This window comes from Trachurus trachurus, assembly GCF_905171665.1.
Source record: "Trachurus trachurus genome assembly, chromosome: 20".
In the NCBI taxonomy this organism is placed as follows: Eukaryota; Metazoa; Chordata; class Actinopteri; order Carangiformes; family Carangidae; genus Trachurus; species Trachurus trachurus.
In genome coordinates, this window is record NC_139911.1 from 22,427,212 (window position 1) to 22,449,463 (window position 22,252).

At 42.0% G+C, this 22,252-nt stretch overlaps 1 protein-coding gene across 1 annotated transcript in view; it reads left to right on the forward strand.

Moving 5' to 3' along the window:
• Nucleotides 1-22,252, forward strand: part of LOC311003556 (uncharacterized protein) — a 47,583-nt gene that overhangs the window by 15,085 nt on the left and 10,246 nt on the right. The window contains exons 10-30 of the mRNA XM_083995323.1: nt 75-185; nt 1,568-1,678; nt 1,844-1,954; nt 3,162-3,272; nt 5,913-6,020; nt 6,227-6,337; nt 6,461-6,568; nt 6,895-7,005; nt 8,515-8,625; nt 11,721-11,831; nt 13,128-13,229; nt 14,377-14,481; nt 14,572-14,685; nt 17,310-17,414; nt 18,545-18,649; nt 18,734-18,841; nt 20,225-20,335; nt 20,424-20,540; nt 20,638-20,748; nt 21,940-22,044; nt 22,127-22,231. Of these exons, the coding sequence (XP_083851449.1) occupies nt 75-185; nt 1,568-1,678; nt 1,844-1,954; nt 3,162-3,272; nt 5,913-6,020; nt 6,227-6,337; nt 6,461-6,568; nt 6,895-7,005; nt 8,515-8,625; nt 11,721-11,831; nt 13,128-13,229; nt 14,377-14,481; nt 14,572-14,685; nt 17,310-17,414; nt 18,545-18,649; nt 18,734-18,841; nt 20,225-20,335; nt 20,424-20,540; nt 20,638-20,748; nt 21,940-22,044; nt 22,127-22,231 (2,292 nt within the window). The remainder of the gene's footprint in view (nt 1-74; nt 186-1,567; nt 1,679-1,843; nt 1,955-3,161; nt 3,273-5,912; nt 6,021-6,226; nt 6,338-6,460; nt 6,569-6,894; nt 7,006-8,514; nt 8,626-11,720; nt 11,832-13,127; nt 13,230-14,376; nt 14,482-14,571; nt 14,686-17,309; nt 17,415-18,544; nt 18,650-18,733; nt 18,842-20,224; nt 20,336-20,423; nt 20,541-20,637; nt 20,749-21,939; nt 22,045-22,126; nt 22,232-22,252) is intronic.

Genomic DNA, 22,252 nt, shown 5'->3' on the forward strand with positions numbered 1-22,252 from the left:
CATCTCACATATTACACCTGATATTTTTTTCCTAAGCTGCTAAATGTGTCAAACCGTCTTTGTTTCTCCTGCAGGTCAAGTACAAGGAGGCGGGGAAGAGGGAGGCCAGCAGCTCTCTGTACCATCAGCTGCCTGAGACTCTGGAGACGCAGCGCGTTAAAGAGGTTACTGAGCTGCAGAGCGAGGTACACACATCTATTATTCACTCTTATTCACATTTCATGATCCTTCATATTTGGGCATCAAAACACTTAGTGTGACTCGGTCTCTTCACGGCGATGTAATATTTAGTGTTGTTGGGAGCGGTCAGTGTGAGCACATGAGAGCTTCATTAAATCTGCAGCAGTTAAATCATCAGGAAACATTTAGAGTCATGAACGAAGCCTCTGCTCTCGCTACTTTACATGTTTTTAGGCAGAAACCGAGGCCGAGGAAAGAAATAATGAATGAATCATGTTTTGCACTTTGAAGACTCTCTGCTAAACGCCGAGACATTTGCGATTCTGTTTGTAGCTGCTACAGCAACAGATTTTTTTTTTTTCCAGTTATTATCTCACTGAGGAGCAGACACAGTGTTTGTGTAATGGAGCTCAAATATTGAACAGAAAGGCAACAAGCAATAATCTGAGAGTAGAAGAAACAGAGTCTGGGCTCAGTGTTTGTGTTTGGACCACAGACACTTTCACTGATCTAAAACCTGCACAAGAAAACAGGGACATAGTTAGTTTGACCTCAGAAGTCAGAGCACAGGAGACAGCAGCTCTCAGGAACTAATGGGTTGAGTTGTTTTGTTTGTAGCTGTGGACACACAATCATGATGTAGCAGTCCAAGAGCTTTTGAGAATGAAGAGAAACAATGTCCACGCTTTGCAAGGGACGATCTGTGGAGGAGCTTTTAACACTGGACATTAGATCTCAGCAAATGAATGCTCCTAGATTGAAATTGAAATATCTTAATAAATCAACATCTTCTATAAACAGAGATAACCTAAAGAAACTTCAATGCGGTCCTATAATTATCTTTATTCATACATATAATCAATCAAACAATCACAACACAATTAAAAATGCAACACAAAGTGCTTTACACAAAAAAGAAAAATATTCTTCCCATAAAGGGTGAAGAAATAAATATGTACATAACTAAATCAAATAAAAACATGCTACAGCATAGAATAAAATACGTAAAATAATAAAACGATAAATAAGTAATAATAAAGCAGTCATTCATTCACTCATTCATTTTCATTTTTAAACCAACAATCCAATGTTCAAACCCACTACACAGTGATCAGCTGTGAGGAGGAGAGGAAGTGAACTATCATCTCACTTTCCTGTAATAAATTATTGGGCTTATTGCATTTGACCAAAAACCCCCAAGGACGATTTTTTTACTGATATGAAAACAAATAAACAAAAAAACACACACTCAGAATTGCGAATCAACTGCCAAATGTTCATCATTGAAGTCCATGAAGCAAAGCAGGGATGGTTGAATGGCTGTGATTCATTAAAAGCTCAAATTAAAATGTATTGTTGAGTTGATATAATTTGCTGTTTCCCATAGAACAAGTACAAGGAGAGCGGGAAGAAGCTGATGTCGTCCAGTCTGTACGCTCAGCTGCCTCACACGGCCGAGACACAGCTCGCCGCCAAGATGACGGACCTGCAGAGCGAGGTACACACACACACACACACACACACACACACACACACACACACACACACACACACACACACACACACACCTGCAGCAACAGGTACATACGACTGCCTGTGTGTCTCTGTTGTATTCCTGATGTCAGGGTGAGTTGGAGTGAGTTTCTCTCTGTGTTTTTTCCAGAGTAAATATAAAGAAGACGGGATCAGGGCCCTCTCTCAGAGTTTCTACTCTCAGCTGTCGGAGACCACAGAGACCCAGCTCGCCAAAACTGTCTCTGAGCTGCAGAGTGAGGTGGGAAGCTGCTTCTTCTTAAGCATCAGTGCATAGCTTTAATCTTCTGTACTGCCTCTGATACCTCACTCATCAAATTTAGTACAAATAATAATAATAATCATAAACTATTTTTTTAACCAGGCACAAATGCATAAAATGTCCCTAAATCACAAGATTGTCCAAAACTGAATTGTACAAAGAGAAGATGAGTGTTTTTACATGCATATGTAGACATCTTATTCCAGGTTACTGAAACTGGAATAAGATGTGACATGTTAAAGGGATAGTTCACCCAAAATTCGAATTCACTCATTATCTACTCACCCTCATGTCAACTAAGAGCTGTGAGAATTTTCAGAGTCCTCCTTGCCTTCTCTGAGTTACGGGGGGGTCCGTGCAGCAGTATTTGTCCATATAATGGTTGTCAATGGATACCAACTTTCTTCGTCCAAAAAGACACCAAAAAACATCCAAATACCTCCATGCTGCTCGTCTGTAATGTCACCTCTTGTATTGAAGCCCCGACATGAGAAATTGTTCTGAAAAAAATTAAATAAGTCTATATTTTAAGCTTGTTTGTAGCAGAAGCTCCCAGTGTCTCGGTTCACTGCTCTTCCTGTGTCAGTGCACTGACCGGCGGAACAATTTCTCATGTAGGGGCTTCAATACAAGAGGGACATTACATACGAGCAGTATGGAGGTATTTGGATGTTTTTTGGTGTGTCTTTTTGGACGAAGAAAGTTGGTATCCATTGACTATTATATGGACAAATACTGCTGCGCGGACCCCCCCGTAACTTAGAGAAGGCACGGAGGACTCTCAGAGCTCTTAGTCGACATGAGGGTGAGTAGATAACGAGTGAAATTTAAATTTTGGGTGAACTATCCCTTTAACTCCTAATCCAGGGTCTTAATCACGTTGTAGCAGAGATGGTGAGAAATCATGACCACACACCTGAAACCTGAAGCAATCATTTATATGAATAACCAGGTTTGACTTGTTCTGTAAACGCCACATGCCAAACAGCATCAAAAACAGGATGAGGATGAAAGTCTGCAAACACACAAAATAAGTGTGTGAGCGCCTCCAGCACAAACCAAATCAATTGTAAATCTGAAGGAGAGAGCACACAGCAGCAGCAGCAGCAGCAGCAGCAGCAGCAGCAGCAGCAGCGCTGGTTAGGACACACACAGACATGTGGCTGACAGCTGATGTTTCCTTTAGGCCAAGTATAAGGAGGCGAGCAGGAAGGAGGCGAGCAGCTGTCTGTACCATCATCTCCCTGAAACTCTGGAGACCCAACACGCAAAGGAGGCAATGGAGCTGCAGAGTGAGGTACACCTTTAGATGCAAATGAGTCACTGCTTGCCCCGCCCCTTCTACCGGTAATGGTACTCACTGGTAGGGGTGGTATTAGGCTAATTCAAAAACTAATTACATCATTGTCAGACAACTGAGGGAACAGCTCATAAAACCACATGGATATCAACCTAGGGAGCCTGAGAATTACAGATTATGTTGTCAATTCTCGTATTTTGGGGGCTGGAAGGCAAGACAAACACCCAAATACTAGAGAGCCTTCAAACAGTGACATTTCCATTCCATAATATGTCCCCTTTACTTCACATGTATTTCTGTTAGTCTCACCTATCTGTCCACATGTGTGTGTGTTTCACCTGTCTCAGTGTCTTACCAGTCTGTCTGGGTCTTACCTGTACTGCGATGTAAAGTCCAGGTATGTTGAAGGTCTCGAACATGATCTCAGCCAGGTACTCTCTGTTCTCTGGAGTGTTGAGAGGAGGCTCTGTCTGCACACACACACACACACACACACACACACACACACACACACACACACACACACACACACACTCGCTACAATGCTAACCATAATAGTTAAAACCCAAGGTCAGAAGTTTGAAAATTACATAGAAGACATAATATTGTTGAAATGTCAGGTTGTTTATAATGTTGTGTAAAAGGACAGTTTAAAGCCCCTGTACAGAGCTTTTAACTGGATACGCAAAAGTCTCTGGTTTCTGCTGATGTGTCTACAACAGCAAATGAGCCCATCAGTGTGAAGATACGCTATTTCTAAGTAGTCTAATTCTAAACCTCTGGAAGGCATGGTAGTCTACTTGCCAGCCCATAGGGCCCCATTGTGAACCCGGAAATGTTGAGTACCCCAAAGTTTTATGTTAGAAATAGATAGTATGGGTCCCCAGTATTCAGAAACTGCCGGATGCTAACTTATATATATTGGGCAATTAGCATAACAGACATTAGCATAAATTAGCATAATTGCCTATATGGGTAATATTTCAACAAAATTGACTTGGCTGATCTGGGCAATATTGGAGTGGTTTTAGGGGTTATTGATGATGCTGAATCCATTACTGACATTTTCAAAATTCAAAATGGCTGTCTAAACCGGAAGTGACCAGATTTTAACCGCCAGTGGGCCGATTTTGATGGATTTCAAAATCTGGTCATCGGTTTAGACAGCCATTTTGAATTTTGAAAATGTCAGAAATGGATTCAGCATCATCAATAACCCCTAAAACCACACTAATATTGCCCAGATCAGCCAAGTCAATTTTGTTGAAATATTGCCCATATAGACAATTATGCTAATTTATGCTAATTGTGTCAATTATGCTAATTGCCCAATATATATAAGTTAGCATCCGGCAGTTTCTGAATACTGGGGACCCATACTATCTATTTCTAACATAAAACTTTGGGGTACTCAACATTTCTGGGTACTCATTGTTGGCAAGTAGACTATGGTCGGGTTGGACCACTGACAAAACGATACAAATAGATACATTTCACTGCTAAAAAAATAAATAAAAGCAAGTCCCGTCTTCTTTGCGACGTTTCCAAAACAAATCTACACGCACCGGCCAGACAAACGTCTTCATGACAGTGGGAAATGCATCTTCATTCCAGCAAAACACCACCGCTTTCGTCCACAGGGGCCGCCAAAATCCACACTAAATGAAAAGTCTATACAGGGGCTTTAAAGTAACGACAAAGAACTTTAATTTTGTCTTGATTTTGGCGACCCCTGTGGACAAAAGCGGTAGCGTTTCTCATTGTGGATCCTGTCCCAGTATCAGCCATGATAAAAATACAGCAATAAAAAGCTTGTTTTTTACTGGCTAGCGTAGCAATAACTCAACGCTAATTTATAGCCTCGTCAGGTGTGCTGCCTCCTCCAGTTTGGAAACGTAAACATAAAATTCCACCGGAAGAAAAAAAACGGCTTACGTTTTTGACCTTCAGAAAAAGGTGGATATAAAAGAAGAATTATAAGGCTGTGAAAACAGATTTTATTTTATAGCGATTATTCACTTATTCAAATATATTCATTGGTAGTATATTCAGATTTTGCCAATAAACCTTGACAAATATTACACACAGGACCTTTAAAACATCTTAATACAGTAATGTAGTACAGAACAGCGAATGGAGCGCTCATGTGGGTTGCTGTAGTGGTAATCAGGAAGGTGCTCTTTGGTAGGGTTGCAGTCAGACTGTGAAAAAACAGGGTCCAAGGCAACTCTTCTCTGATGTAACAATAAAAAGCTTTTATTTGGCGGCTAGTTCATATTAGAACATTAAAAACAACCAACAGCTTTTATTGTTACATCAGAGAAAAGTTGCCTTGGACTCTGTTTTCTCACATCTTAATAATGTACTTGTACTTCTTTGCACTAAAACAAAGGGAAACATTTATAGGTAATTATGCTATTATTTTACTGGTCCATCTGCTTGAGATCAAATGACGCTGTATGTGGCTCTTGAACTGAAATGAGTTTGACACCGTCTGGTTTAAAGAAAGGAAAGATAGCCTAAGATTTGCCTGAATGAGAGAGTGTTTTGTTCTGTGTGGAGGAGGCGGCGACTGTAATTGATGTTCAAGCTTCAGTGGAGTGATCCTACCGTCCGGTGTCTCTCTGTCTTCTGCAGGTGAAGTACAAGGAAGGTAAGAAAGAGCTGAGCTCCAGTCTCTACTCGTTGCTGCCTGAGACGGAGCAGATGAAGTTCGCTAAAGCCGCCACAGAGCTTCAGAGTGAGGTGAGAGTCATCACACCTCTGGTCCAGGAGGGCTTCACTCTGGCTTTATTGACTGCCATGGATTGAAGATGTGTAGTGATGGTTACAAATTAACAGTCAGGACACATTATACCCAGAGGGAATGAGAGTGGAGTTTCATTTGTTTGATTCTCTGCATATTCACCTTCTCATCTTGGTGTGTGTTTGTGTGTGTGTGTGTGTGTCAGAATAAATACAAGCAGAAAGGCAGACAGGAGATCAGCAGCAGCGTTTTCCACCAGATGCCAGAGACCAAAGAGACAGAGTTTGCAAAGCAGGTCTCTGAGCTTCAGAGTGAGGTGAGCGGCTCGGTTCATGTGTGTGGAAAAAAAGAGAGGAGAGATTGTTCAGGAACTGTGAAATTTATCTACTTAATATATTCCTGTTTGTTTGTGCGTGTGTGTTTTGCATCTCTCTCTCAGACAAAGTACAGGAAGGACAAAGAGGATCTGCCCAACACTTTGTACTCTCTGCTGCCTGAGACTCTGGAGACTCAGTTTGTCAAAGAGATGGCTGAGACACACAGTGAGGTGGGACACTGAATATATCAATGTGTTGTCTTGAGAAGAGAGAGTTGTTTTATTGCACAAAGTCATAAGGTGATTCTAAAGTATTCTTATAAATATCAAAGCTTAAAGTCTTAAAATTGCATTACCAGTAGTTTAACAGAAACAGTTCTATGTCATCAGCTAAAATGTTTATATTCTACAAGACGTCATGTCCTGACTCTCTGTATTAGATCTGATGACTGTGTTTAAACTGTTTAGAACAGTAGAATGAAGACTGTGTTGCCTCTAGGTTATGGGTTTTGTTACTGTGCCAATATTGAACTAATGTTGTTGTGTTCCTTTCCCAGAGTAAATACAAAGAGGCTGGTAAGAAGGAGCAGGTTAACAGTTTGTATCATCTGCTGCCTGAGACCAAAGACACTCAACACGCCAAGGAGCAGACTCAGCTGCACAGCGAGGTAACAGCAGTTCAACAAGGATGCTGATGTAGATGCTGTAGAGTCAGATAGATATTTGCATGTCAATCAATTAATCAACACAACACAGTCTTTTATGTTTAAGTTTTTCTATCAAGGTGAATTTTGATTGTTCTCATCTCAGTTGTGTGTTGAATGGTGGAAAACAACTTATTCAACCATTTCTCTGTTTTCCAGTGTGTACACAGCCTGACACAGATTTAGAGTCACTTCTGAGAGGAGGATATGGGGCTTCTGGGAAATAATGTCCTGTAGCAGGAATACATTAATAATTGATTTTGATATCCAGGCTCAACTTATAATTACACCAATAAAATATGAGTTTATGTCTGTGTCCTCTGTTTTTGTCGGTCATCAGCCAAATAATCCCAGGACTGAGCCTCTCTGTAACATTGGCATTTGTTGTTTTAGATGTGACCTTGAGAAAGCCATCCATGCTCTATTCAGTTCACTTCATGTTGGTGTCTCCCAATCTTCAACTTTTAACCAACAGTAACAGCTGAGAGCACATCACTCCTGTTTTAGCTCCCTTTATTGGCTTCCTGTCCATTATAGAATTGATTTTAAACTTTTAATGTTTGTTTTTAAAGCTCTTAATGGCCTCGTCCCATCTTATTTAGTTGTTCAACAATTTGGCAAATTGTCCCAGTGCCAAATCCGTATGAGATAATAACAGAACGTTACAAGACAGAGTTGTTTCCGAGGTAAATTCATGCAAAACCGTTGATGCGTGTTCCCGTTGGGGCAGTTTTTCAGTAAGCAGTTTTGCATTTGCCTCGAAAACAACTCTGTCTCATAACGTTCACCTTGCACCGACAATTAAAGGTAATGAACCTACTCCTAAAACTATAGGGATTATGGCAATGGGCCAATTTGCCAAAATGTTGAACTATCCTGTTCATGATCCCGGTAGAGGTTTGAGGTCGTCTAATTAACTTTTGTTGGAAGTGCCCAGGTCAAAGCCTTTTCTGTTGCTGCTCCCAGCTGAAATGTGTTTTGTTTCTGACCTGAGCCTCTTCAAATCTACAGTAGATTAAAAACGTATTTTGGTTTTTAATACCCAGTAGCGTGGTGACACTTTATTTTATTTTATTTTATTTTATTGATTCATTGTTTTTAATTGATTTTACTTATTCCTTTTTTACTATTTATTGTAAAGAACTTTGGTTCACCGAAAGGGTTGTTGTAAACAAAATAACTTTTACATTTACAATTTTCTCTAAATTTTCAACACATGAACTTCTGTGTGGAGTTGACTGAGATTATTTCTTCGTCCTGACTTAAGCATATTGAAACACACTACAAGGAAGTTGCATTACAACCATGTTTATGAGACACTGCCCAAGAAACCTAATGGCGATGAGTCAATTTGGCTCCAGTACCAATCTGATGAATTGGACTGGTCAATTTCTAATCATAATGTATATGATAAAGATTAAACCAAAGGGATCTGTGTTGTCATTAATGAGTTGTGTTGTGTGTGCTGTGCAGAAAGCGTACAGGGAGGAGGGGAAGAAGGAGGCCGGCTGCAGCCTGTACGCCCAGATGCCCCAGACCATCGAGACGGTGTTCGCTAAAGAGCTGAGCAAGACGCAGAGCGACGTGAGTGTGATGTGACCCTCACACTGTCGACTCAGTGTGACACATGAATATTCATCGTCTGTTTAACACGTGGAAACTTGTGGCTTTAAACCGAGAAGGACTCATCTCAAAGTAGCCGCTCGCGTCAACACCCGCCCTCGCGCCGTCAGCTTCTAGCCTCAGACGTCCTCTCTGTCTCACAGCAGCCAGACGTCAGCGGTGTTGCGTTCGTAGTCGCAGCCATGCGGAGTGAGTTTTGATGTGTTTGTGACTCAGAGTGATGAGGAGTCTGGAGTCTGCTGCAGGTTTCTTAAAGTGAAGAGCAGAGGGGGCGGGGCTTAAACAGCCACGTCCCACAATCCTCTCTGTGCGTATCATTCTGTGTGCTGAGGCGTGAAGGCAGGGGAGCAGCTGTGCTGTGCTCCACAGCCTGAGGACACAGACACTGACCTACTGCCCACACAGACACACACACACATCCTTGTAATGCTATCTTTGTGAGGACAATCATTGACATGTATTCCCTAGCCCCTTACCCTAACCTTAACCATCCAAAACAAATGCCTAACCTTAACCATTACTCTTAGCCTAATTTAAATCTAATTATAACCTAAAGTCTTAACTCTCAAACAACCCTTGGAAAAAGTGAGGACCAGCCAAAATGTCCTCACTTCCCAAAAATGTCCTCACTTTGTTGGTTAAAAACTCTTGCTGGTCCTCACAACGTAGTAAATACAAGAACACACACACACACACACACACACGTGGAGATAAATGCCAGTGGATCATGATGCGGGACAGACAAACATTTCACAGCTGAGGAGTGACACCTCCGACAGAAACACAGATGTGAGTGACTGATGACTGGCTTCATGATGCTGGTGGTTATGAGCAGATGTAGTACAGTACAGTACAGGATAGTAGTGTAACACAATGAAGCAACTAAAACAACAGACCTTGTACAGTCAGTGGATGCTCTGGAGCTTTACATCCTATGTGACACCTTTCATATAAGTGCTTTACAACAAAGCTTTAATCAGTGAGTGAGCTGCCTCTCTGATCTCTACAGGTGATGTGTCCTGACCCACTTTATAGTCATTGAGTTATCAACGGTTAATTAAAAGCAGAGACTGTTGTCATAAAAAAAACAAAAAAACAAGAAATGACATGCAGAAATTGACACATTTTATCCTTTTAGCTTTGTAGCTCCAACTGCTCAGACATTGCAATCTGGCCCAGGTTGATTCTGCTATACTAGAGACTCAATAGTACTGTATAGTATTATTATTATCAGAATTTGATGATTTTGAGATCAATGATAAAGAGGGGAGTCAGTATCCAGAATATACAGGAGCATCTCAATAAAGTAGAATATGATGAACGTCTGCAGTCTTCTCCATGATAGTGGAGCTGCTGAACCAGACTATTTAAACCTTTGCAGGTGTTTTAAGTTCATTAGCTGATTAGTGTGACAACATTAGGTTACAATAGTGAACTTTTTCACTACCGGTATATTCAAATTTTTTGAGGTTTTGGGGTTTTCATTAATGTAAGCCGTAATCATTACAATTAAAAGAAATAAAGACATGGAATATTTCAGTCTGTGTGTAATGAATCTATATGGTGGAGTTTCACTATTTGAATTGAACTACTGAAATAATATGATATATGATATTCAAATTCATTAAGATGCACCTGTATATATACGCAGCCAAATTAATTATAAGAAAAAGAAAGAAAAACAAGACATTGTGCAGGTGCAATTCTTCAACAAGCAGTATATAATATGTTTAAAGGGATAGTTCACCCAAAATTCAAATTTCACTCATTATCTACTCACCCTCGACTAAGAGCTGTGAGAATTTTCAGAGTCCTCCGTGCCTTCTCTGAGTTACGGAGGGGTCCGCGTAGCAGTATTTGTCCATATAATGGTTGTCAATGGATACCAACTTTCTTCGTCAGGGTTTCAATACAAGAGGGACAGTACAGACGAGCAGTATGGAGGTATTTTGATGTTTTTTGGTGTGTCTTTTTGGACAAAGAAAGTTGGTATTCATTAACAACCATTATATGGACAAATACTGCTGCACGGACCCCCCCCCCCCCCCCGTAACTCAGAGAAGGCACGGAGGACTCTCAAAATTCTCACAGCTCTTAGTCGACATGAGGATGAGTAGATAATGAGTGAAATTTGAATTTTTGGGTGAACTATCCCTTTAATCTCAACCCTGACTCTGTGGTTCTGGTGGTCATTAGACCCTCCAATGAGTTCAGCTGTAACAATTTCACATGAAAATAATAGAAACAACAGAATAAACAGAAGCGAAGCAGCTGCACGAGTGTTGAGAAGAAGTGAGACACCTTGTGTAGCTGTTGTCTGGTCTGGTGTCAGTCACCCTCAGGGGGGGGGGGGGGCAGAATATCAAAGCTGGGGGTAAACTGGGGCACAGGGTGGATGCTTTCTGCTTTTAACGTCTGTTGACCGAGCAATACGACGCTAACTGGAGCGTGTAACACAGACTACCTAGACAACAGCACATCACACTGTCCCACTGTCTGCTGCACACTGATCCCTCAGCCTGAGGAAGACACCGGGACAAAACGGCAGAAACGTCTTTGTCGGTGAAACATCAAAGTCTTTTCACATGACGAGGAGCCGCTCGTCTCCTTCTCTCGTATGAATAAATATGTTATTGGTAAATAAAGAAGCGGCAGCAGATTGTGTTTATTCTCTCACAGCTCTTCGTATCTTTAGAAAAACTTTTGGAGACACGGTCTTTAAAGCCGAAGCCTCTTGAGGCCTGTTAATCTGCTCTCGGTTTAATATTCATCCCTGCGTCATGCTGTGAATTTCTCATTTTCGCAGTGAGAAGCGGCTCGTCTTATTTTTAGGCAAATGAGCGAGTGTGTTTTCAGTCGTTATTCAGCAGCACCAGGCTGAATTAGTCATCACATATTTCCTCCCTCGATCCATCACGCTCCTTTTTTTCTCCCCCTCTCTCAGTTAAAAGCCCTCTCTCTTTCTTCGTTCCCTCTCTCTCCCTTTCTTCACATTTTTCGTTCCTTTCCTCTGCCCCCCTCCTCCTCACGGCCTCGTTCTGTCTCCGTCTTTGCAGAAGTTTTACAAGGAGCAGTATAACAGAGAGAAGGGCAAGTCCAGCTACACCTGCATGAAGACACTGCCTGAGGTGGAGCACGCCATGGAGGTCACCAAGAACCAGAGCGATGTACGTACACAAACGTACACAATATACATCCAATATACACGTGTACAGAGAAATCAAAACATAATGTCCATAAATGAAGTTATGTGTAATAAAGTGATAAGACACAGGGAATACGTATTGAACACATGAAGCAGCTGGAATGTGTCAGTGTTTAGAAACTCCTCCTGTCTCCTGTCAGAGCTCATTGACATCAGCTGCTTTAGTCCTAACTGGTTCCTATATAAAGGTTCTCATCACCAAGGTGTCACACTAGAAGCATCTCATGTTGGGTCAAAGCAAAGAGGCTATTTAACACTCCTCTTGTCCTCCTGGGTCAAGGAAGGAAGGAAGGAAGGAAGGAAGGAACAAAGGAACGAAGGACGAAGGGAAAGAAGGGAGAAAGGAAGGACGGACAAAGGGAGAGATAGGAGGAAATAAGGAAGGGAAAAAGGAAGGATATATAGATAGATGGGGAGGGAACAGATTGGGGCAATTGGGTCAAAAAAGAAGGAAGAAGTAAGGACGACGGGAAGGAAGGACAAAGGGATAGAAGGAAGGAAAGAAGGAAGGGGAAAAGGAAGGATAGATAGATGGGGAGGGAACAGATTGGGTCAATTGGATCAAAAAAGAGGGAAGAAGTAAGGACGAAGGGAAGGAAGGAGGAAGGAAGGAAGGCAAACAGGATTGTGTAAAGAAGGAAGGGGAAAGGGAAGGAAAGAAACATTTTTCTTTCCTTAAGATGCGTAGCTCTGAGCAGCTCACGTCTCTGCCCCACCTATCGAAAAATAGACAATTAAAGGTAACGAACCTACTCCTATGACTATAAGGATTATGGCAAAAGGCCAATTTGCCAAAATGTTGAAATCTCCCTTTAACAGAGAGCTTTAGACTGACCTGGAATGAGTAATGTTCTCAACCAGCATGGCCTCTGCACGTTCACCATCCAAGACTGTTGACTCCTTCAATACTTATTGTCCCTGCTGTGTGTCCGTCTCTATGGGATGTATCAACTATATAGTTCTGTAGGTGTGTGTAGTGGTTGCTGTTGGCAGTTTTTAGAGAAAGTACAGATGATAGAAGCTCAACCTCTACAGCCTGCAACCCACACACAGTTTCACATCACCTCACACACTCTCAAACAAAGAGACACACACACACACACCTGAGGCTGTTTTGGAAAAGCTCAGTGTTAGCGTGGCAGAACGCCTCCACATTATCTGACCTGTGTGTGTGAAGCCTGAGGTGTTATTCTGTTGTTGTTGTTGATTTATGATCATTGATGTTTTGAATTAATCAACCTGTGTCCACTGGTCTCAGGTCAGCTACAGGAAAGGTAAAGAGGAGCTTCATCACTACAACTCAGTGCCAGACAGACCTGACATCATCACCGCCACCAACGCTACCAAACTGGCCAGCAATGTAAGTGTGTGTGTGTGTGTGTGTGTTTGTGTGTGAGTGTAATCGCATCCTAGCCAACGTGCATTTCCATGACAACAGTCCTGTTCACCAGCTGTTCTCTGAGTGGAACCACTGATTAATTATAGAAAAGGTTCTGCTGTTAACAACGAACTGTCATTATGTAAGAGTCTGCACGGTTCATCTTTGTGTGTGTGTGTGTGTGTGTGTGTGTGTGTGTGTGTGTGTGTGTGTGTGTGTGTGTGTGTGTGTGTGTGTGAGAGAGAGAGAGAGAGAGAAGACACAAGAATGTTGTTTTAATTTTTCAATATGCCAGTAAATGTGCGTCTTTTGAATTATTTGTGTTTGTGTCCATAAATATTGAGTATGTAGGGAATATGTTGGAGTGTGTGTGTCCACATACTGTTCTTGTGTGTAAGTGTTGTGTTTGTGTGTGTGTCTGTCTCTGCTCGTGCTTGTGTGTATGCAGGTTTTATTATTATTTAAAGCCCCAGTATGTAACTTATTTGGCTTTTTATTAGCAAAAATCAAATATGTCTTCCATAAATACGTATTTCACTGAAGTGGAATCACACCCACATACAAATGAAAGCTTTCTGGTACCTTAGAATAAGTTGTTACAAGTCGTTACAAATACATAAGTGGGCGACGCACCGAACCGAGGCGGCCATGTTGCATTGCCATTTTTAACGTTCAGTGTCAGCGTGACCGTAGGTAACCACGGAAACTCAGCGGAGCTGTGGGCTCGGCCTGTTAAAACTGTCACCACTGTGTAGTGTGAGGAAGGACGGAGGCACTGGTGTTGCATTCAGGTGCAGTCAGGCAGACGGCCGTCGGCAAACCAACCGGATGTCATTTTACTTGACCAGAGAAAGACGGTAAAACGTGGGTCAGGTAAACAATACAACATCACCATGACAACATATTGTCACGCCTGTATTGTTTTGCCTCGTGCTGGCGGACCACTTGTTTACATAGATGCTTGTTTATCCTGTTACATGCAGCGTCTGTTGTCTGTCTGACTTCTGCCTGATTTAACGTGAATGCAACATCAAGAATACCTTCAGATATGCAACCGCACCGCTAGATGGGGGGAATTCCTACATACTATACCTTTAATGAGTATTTGTGTGTGTGTGTGTGTCCACAGGTGGCCTATAAGAGTAACGCTAAACAGCAGGTTTACAGTGACGGCTCGCTTTTAGCCAGAACCGACATCCAGCACGCCAAGGAGGTTTCAAAACTGGCCAGTCAGGTAGCACATACACACACACACCCCTCCCAGCATGCACTGGGCCAATCACAGGGCACGGTTCACTGACCTCTCGCTCTCTGTCCCACACAGGTGAAGTATAAGGAGAGCTTTGACAGACATTTAAAGGGCCAGAGGCCTCGCTACAACCCACTGGACTGTCTCTCCTTCAAACACACACAAGCTGCTGCAGCTCTGGCCAGTCAGGTGAGAGAGTCACATGGTTTAAAGTAGTGTTGCCCAAATTTCCCAAATTTCCCTCTTTTCAATTCCCGGGACAAAAGAGCCCTCCTGCCGGGGGAATCAATTAATTCAACAATACAACTATATTTTAATGTTTTAACTCTCTGTAGGAGGATGAAATCAAATGTGTCACACACTTTCCTTAAAGAGATATTTCAACATTTTGGCAAATTCACCTATTGCCATAATCCCTATAGTCTTAGGAGTAGGTTTGTTACCTTTAATTGTCGGTGCAAGCTATTTCTAGATCAGCGGGGCAGACACATGAGCTCTGCACAGCGCACGGCATTTCAGCCTTTCCCTCATCAAACTCATCAAATACACAATCCAAAAACTCCAAAACGCTCTCATGGACAAGTTTTGTTCTGCACATTCACCACGCTATGAGATAATAATGGAACGTCACTAGACAGAGTTGTTTTTGAGGCAAATACATAGCCGGAACTACATTCCTGACATTTCACATTTCAAAAGCACAATTAGTTCCTAGTATTTGCTTCATGTGCCATACAGTAATGTTACATAACTATACGTTATTATCTCATAGTGTGGTGAATGTGCACGTCACAACTTGTCCAAGAGAGTGTTTTGGAGTTGTTGGATTGTGTATTTGATGAGTTTGATGAGGAACAGGGAACCTTTACCGTTCACCTCCATTGTGTTCGCTGAGCAGCAAACGTCTCTGCCCCGCTGATCTAAAGGTAATGAATTTATTGCTATGACTATAGGGATTATGGCAATGGTTGAAATTGCCAAAATGTTGAAATATCCCTTTAATCAAACAGCGACACTTGTAAACAAAGTACCAGTAACAGTTATAAGGTCGACCAGAGCCGTGGACCTTAGCTCATCAGAGCATCTCCACAGCCGTCACACAGTAACAGCTCAACATTTCTCCAAATTTGCTTTTATAAAGTAGCAGTACAAATAACTTTAGACCAATTCAATAATAAAAACAAATCAGCCCTGTGATTTTTGAAAAGCAACAATTATTATTTTAATTATTATCATTTATGTGCTCTATGGCTCAATCTGAAGCACTCCTAGACTCCAATGTTCACTTTAGGCGTGGATATGACATGGAGATGATTTAATTGGTGCGATTCAGCCGCAGCACCAAAAAAATAAAATAAAATAAAATATACTCTTCCCAGTATTAAATTGACTGACCATTCTCGAAAAAAACGAGTCTCGGGGAGCAACACTAGTTTAAAGTTAACGTCAGTGCTCAGTGACAGCTGGTAATAACTGAGGCCATGATGATGACATCCTCCCTGCACGAGTTCAACCGACAGCACTGAAACCATGAGACAGCTTCTCTGTGTGTTTATATCCATGTAATGTGTCAGGTGTCCTCTCACATCATGATGCAGCCAATCGCAATCATCGCTGTTGTTTCCTTCACTTCACCTCAACACGTCTTTTGTCACTTTCCTTTTTCCTCAGTTCTCTTCAAACTGAATCTTTATCTCTTTTACTGAGTGTGCGCGCGCTTGAGCTTGCTCGTGTGCACGCACACGCGCATGAGCGCTTGCGTCATTCACTTTGACTCTCACTCACACAAAATTCAGTCTGTTGTGTGGGCGTTACCATGGCAACTTTTCGAAGGCAAATGGAGAGGGAACTGTGGGATGAAAGCTGGAGAAGTTGAAGAGGTTGCACACAAACACACACAGACAGACACACACTTACACATAGACATCTCAACACATGCAGAATGAGTTGGCGCACAAACACATTGACACACACACACAGAAACAGCCATGGTTCAGTTTTAGCCCGGGTGCTGCCCACACAGCCACAGAGAAGAGCCTCTCCTCTTCCCAGCGTTACGTAACAGCGTGTTGTGCTGATTGTTGAACGCTTCCCCGTGAGCTCCACTCAGCATCTCCATAGAAAGACGAGTCTCTGAACGCAGCGTTTTAACTACAAGTGGTTCCATCTGCAGCTGGTTTTAGCTTCAGATCTGTGACAGGAGGAAACATCAAAGACGTGCAGATGTGTGTGGGAAAATGTTCAACATTTTCACATTTACTGAGTTGTATAAAAATATAGCTGTAGTAAAGTCTGCTGTTTACCTCCGTCTCTGTCATTTACTAAGGCCATTAATTATGGCAGAAAGGGAGGGGCGAGCAGGAGGGAGTGACCATGAGTAAACATCTAAAGTGGTGATGATGGGATGTTTGTTGGGTCTTCCAGCAAACATGCATCCTCCTGACATCTGGAATATGGTTTCTTATAGGGGGTATCTCTTTAGAAACATCTTCATCTTCATTTATGGTTTATGGTCCCATATTTTAGCTTCATCACTTCTGAGATTTGAATTTTGCACTTGACCACATTGTGATTTCATCAATATTTTTATCACCTTTTTAGCTAATCTGCTTCTACTGCTGCTACAAAACAAAATGAAAACATGGAGGAACAGCATTCAATAAGTTCATAAGTTCATGTCCAACAATTCAGTTCACAAATCAGTTGTTTACTGTGAGAAGAGAGCGACCGGTTTCTCTGGAAGGAATCGTTTGAAAATCACAGGTGAGCTTTGAATTCTAATTTTATTAAAAACTCTGTGTTTGTCCTTTAAGGTGAAGTACAAGACCAACAGGAACCAGAAAGCAGAAGGGTCTTCAGACCTGCCCAACCTGCTGCAGCTGGAGCACGTGCTGCACGCCAGCAAACTGCAGAGCAATGTACGACAACACTGACACAACACGACAACACTGACAGCGTCTGTCACGCAGCAGAAACACAATCTGTTCCTGGACATCCATATATGGTCATACATACAGTATACTTCCAGAGGTCCACCAGCCCAGATTAGACAGACATGTGTGATGTCACCCAGGTCATATTGCTACTTCGTTGCCCTGGTTACTAACTACTAATTATATATAGGGCTATTTTCATTATCGATTAATCTGTCGATTATTTGAGCGACTAATCGATTAGTTGTTTGGTCAATAAAATGTAAAAAAAGAAAAAAAAGAAAAATGTCAATCAGTGTTTCTCAAACCAGAAGATGACGTCCTTAAATGTCTTGTTTTGTCCACAAACCAAAGAGAGATTCAGTTTATTGTCATAAAGGAACAAAGGAACCAGGAATATTCACATTTAAGAAGCTGAAATCAGAGAATTTGGACTTTTTTCTTAAAAAACTACTCAAACCGATTGTACAATTATCAAAACAGTTGACAATTAATTTAATAATTGATTATTGTGCAATGAATCAATTATTTATTTGGCTCTGATTATATAGATTTTTTTTTCTTACTAACATTCAGTAGGTAGCATTTAGTGCAGCATCAGTTGGGATGCATGTCTATGTCCAAAGGCTGCTACATTACATGCTGTAGGAATGATTTACTAAAACATAAACAGTATATCCATCAATGTATTTGTGTTTAAGAAAATGAAAATGAAAATTTAAAATATGTATAATCAATCATTGACATGCAGCTGCAACAAAGGATTGATTTTACACAACACACCTTCCACCAAAACCTGAACAACTCATGTTGAAATGAAGGGCCAATAACATCAAATAAACATGATCAAAGTTACTAGAAAAAATAAACAGGAGGAAAAAATAAAAGTTTAAATATCAACACTTAGAGGATCTCTGTGTAAAATTGTATGAAAAATGAATCGTAAAAATATCCATCTTTATATAGTTAATAGTCTCAGATCCGTTGAAGTGAACACATTTAGAACATGTCTGGTAGGAACCACTGACATAGCCTACAGTATGTACAGCAGAAATGCATCAGTTCATGTAATCAGAGATGCAAATGTGTGTGTATATGTGTGTGTGTGTGTTCAGGTGGAGTATAAGAAGAAGTACGAGCAGACGAAGGCTCACTACCACATGGCTCTGGACACGGCTGAACAGCTCCACCACAAGGAGAACGCCGTGCTGCACAGCCAGGTCAGACTGCTGCCTCTCCTCTGGCTGGGAGTTTAACCGTGAACAAATGGACCAATGTGTGTGTGTGTGTGTGTGTTGTTTCAGGTGAAGTACAAAGAGGAGTACGAGAAGAACAAAGGTCGCTCTCAGATGGAGTTCGGAGACACTGTGGCGTACAAAGTGTCTAAAGAAGCACAGAAGATGCAAAGCGAGGTAAAACACAAACTCATCGCTGGTCTTTGAAGCAAACTGCTGAATTCAACATTTCTCAACCAACACATTTAGCTTCTCTCTTTATGGTCTATTAATGCTCAGTGGAGCTTCAGAGTCAGAGTCAGCTCCATCAGCCAAGTCTGTTTGTTCTTACACACACTATCAGTAACAGAGTCCAGTCACATGGAGAAAAAACTAAAGATATAAAGCTGAGCAAAGATACTGTACATAACCATCATCATGTGGTGATTTAATACAAGTCAGTAGATGGAATAAGTACGGTAAATATGACAAGAAAATGGTCACCAAGCAGGAGGGGATCATTCTTATTTAGGGACTATTTTCAATGGCAGATTAATGTTTGTGAGTAGAGGACTGAGGCAATCAGTGATGGGAATAACGGCATTATAACATAACAGCGTTACTAACGGCGCTACTTTTTTCAGTAACTAGTAATCAAAAAAGTTACTGTTTGCCCCGTTAACAAGGCAAGGCAATTTTATTTGTATAGCCCGTTTTTACAAACATCCTCTGCCCTTAGACCCTCACATCCACTGAGGAAAAACTCCATGGAAAACCCTTTTAACAGGGAAAAACTGAGAAACCTCAGGGTGAGCAACAGAGGAGGGATCCCTCACCCAGGACGGACAGACGTGCAATATATGTTGTTAACACTGTTACTGTTACTGACAATATAATGCGTTCCGTTACTTGACTCAAGAAGTCCTGTCACAAAATAATAAACCAGTTTAAGTGTACATTATATATACAATTTTTTTCATTCCATCAACTAGTCGGGAGAAAAAAAGCTGTTTATCTGGAACTAACCAATGTAACGGAGGTCTGAGGTATAGTCACAATCACGAGGTACCAGTAAGGAGAAGTGACAGCGTGTGGTGGTTAGCGGTACTGCAGTTAAACTCACTCACCCATAAAAGACGTGCTAAGTGGTCATTGACCTCTTGGCGAAACGGTTAGCATCATCGCCCGCGGTGCGAGAGACCCAGGTTCGAAACCCATTCAGGGCAGGTCACAGAACAGCACACCAACTCACTCATATTCATCCGCACAGACGTGGAACCAGCTTGTGTGGAGGAATACTGAGTGAGTTGGTTAGTTCCTGATAAACGGGCAGTTAGGGTTAGGGGGGCGAGTCCAAGTAATAATGTAATAGTTACTTTTTCTGGTTATTAGTAACTTTTATGATGTGGTATTTCAGTTACTTTTTGGGGAAAGTAACTAGTAACCACAACTAATTACTTTTTAAAAGTAACATGCCTCCACTAGTTATGTGGAAAACATAAGATATCAGACTTAATAAATTATATAGTTTTATCTTTATCTTTTTATTTACACAGTCACTTGACTCTCTCCCTCTCTCAGAAAGAGTATCGTAAGGACTTTGAGGAGCAGATGAAGGGGAAAGCCCTGGTGGACTTAGACCTGACCCCTGCATACCTGACAGCCCGTCATGCCAGCAGCCTGCTGAGTGAGGTAACACAGCTACACAGCTACACAGTGTTGAACATGGACGGTAACGTGGAGTCACTCACTCGTCTGTCTCTTTCCCGACTCCTTGCAGAAGGAGTACAGGAAAGACCTGGAACAGGAAGTGAAGGGGCGGGGCTTATCGGGCCTGGGCCTGGAGGAAACGCCGGAGCTGCTGCGGGTGAAGAACGCCAGTCAGATACTGAACCAGGTACAGCTCAGCGCACACGCCAGCAGAGCCACAGCTGCTGAGCTCTGAGGCGAGGCGGTCTCTAACTCTAACTCTGGTCATGTGCGGCCGTCTGCAGAAGGAGTACCGCAAGGACTTGGAGAGGGACATCGTGGGCAAAGGCATGGAGCTGAGCAGCGACGTCCTGGAGATACAGAGAGCCAAGAGAGCCTCAGAGATCCAGAGCCAGGTCCAGCCTGCTACGCCCTGCTACACTTATTTCTCTTCACTAACACTGACTGGACTCACTAGAGTTGGTTCTATGTTTCACATTGAGCTGATGCTGTTTCTGCAGAGGCTGAACAATCCCATTCAGTATTTCTAAGTAGCTTAAACTCCCACTCAGTCCCACATCTGCAGTTTATCCAGATCAGAGGTGCTGTCACATCAACCCAATGCACTCACTGTCTATTCATTTTAAAACCTTTTAACATCTTATTAATCATCTATAAAGCTACAGAGTGTAAGAAAGAGCTGTTAAAGGGATAGTTCAACATTTTGGCAAATTGGCCCATTGCCATAATCCCTATAGCACTAGGTTCATTACCTTTAATTGTCGGTGCAAGCTATTTTTAGATTGGCGGGGCAGAGACGCGAACTGCTCAGCTAATGGGGGCGCATGGTACTTCTGCCTTTCCCTCATCAAACTCATCAAATACACAATCCAACAACTCCAAAACACCTGAGACATTCACCACACTATGAAATATTAACGTTTAATTATGTAACATTACGACACATGAAGCAAACTTGGAACTACTTGCGTTTTTGAAATCACTCTGCCGAGCAGCCGTGTCTGGAATGTAGTTCTGGTTACATATTTGCCTCAAAAACAACTCTGTCTCATTATGTTACATGATTATCTCATAGCGTGGTGAATGTGCAGGTCACAACTTGTCCACAAGAGTGTTTTGGAGTTGTTGGATTGTGTATTTGATGATTTTGATGAGGGAAAGGCGAAAGTACCGTGCACCTCCGTTGCGTTAGCTGAGCAGCTCGTGTCTCTGCCCCGCGGATCTAAAAACAGCTTGCACCAACAATTAAAGGTAATGAACTTACCCCTAAGACTAGAATATGGCAATAGGCCAATTTGCCAAAATGTTGAACTATCCCTTTAACCCCTGGCTGTGTTCATCCTCACAGCAGAGGCTTAAACTTGTTTCAAACTCAGATTTTCAAGATGCTGACTCACTGTTGCACAATTCATGTATTTGTTCGCTACATCACTATTTCATGACATTTTGGGGACACAGGTGTTAAATAATACAGTGGATAAAACATCTGTGTATCTATGATAACATAATACAGTACTTAAGTCTCAAAAATCAGTGCAATAAAAAATGTAGTAACTTCTGAATGAAATCTTGTTTGTGTGTCACAGAGGTTGTACAAGCAGACAGACCAGCTCAGAGAAAGCTCCTACGGGACAGTCACAGACACTCCAGAGCTGCTGCACGCCTCCTACCTGAAAGACATCTACAGTCAGGTCAGTGTGGAGAGAAACCTACCTTCACATCCACACAAACTGAACAATCCCTACATCAACCTCTCCCTCTCTCTCTCTGTAGAAGAAGTACAAGGACGATGCTGAGCGGATGAAGGGAAGTTACAGTCTATTGTCCGAGACCCCGGAGATGGAGCGAGTCAGAGCCAACCAGAGACACATCAGCTCTGTGAGGACACCAGCCTGCTCC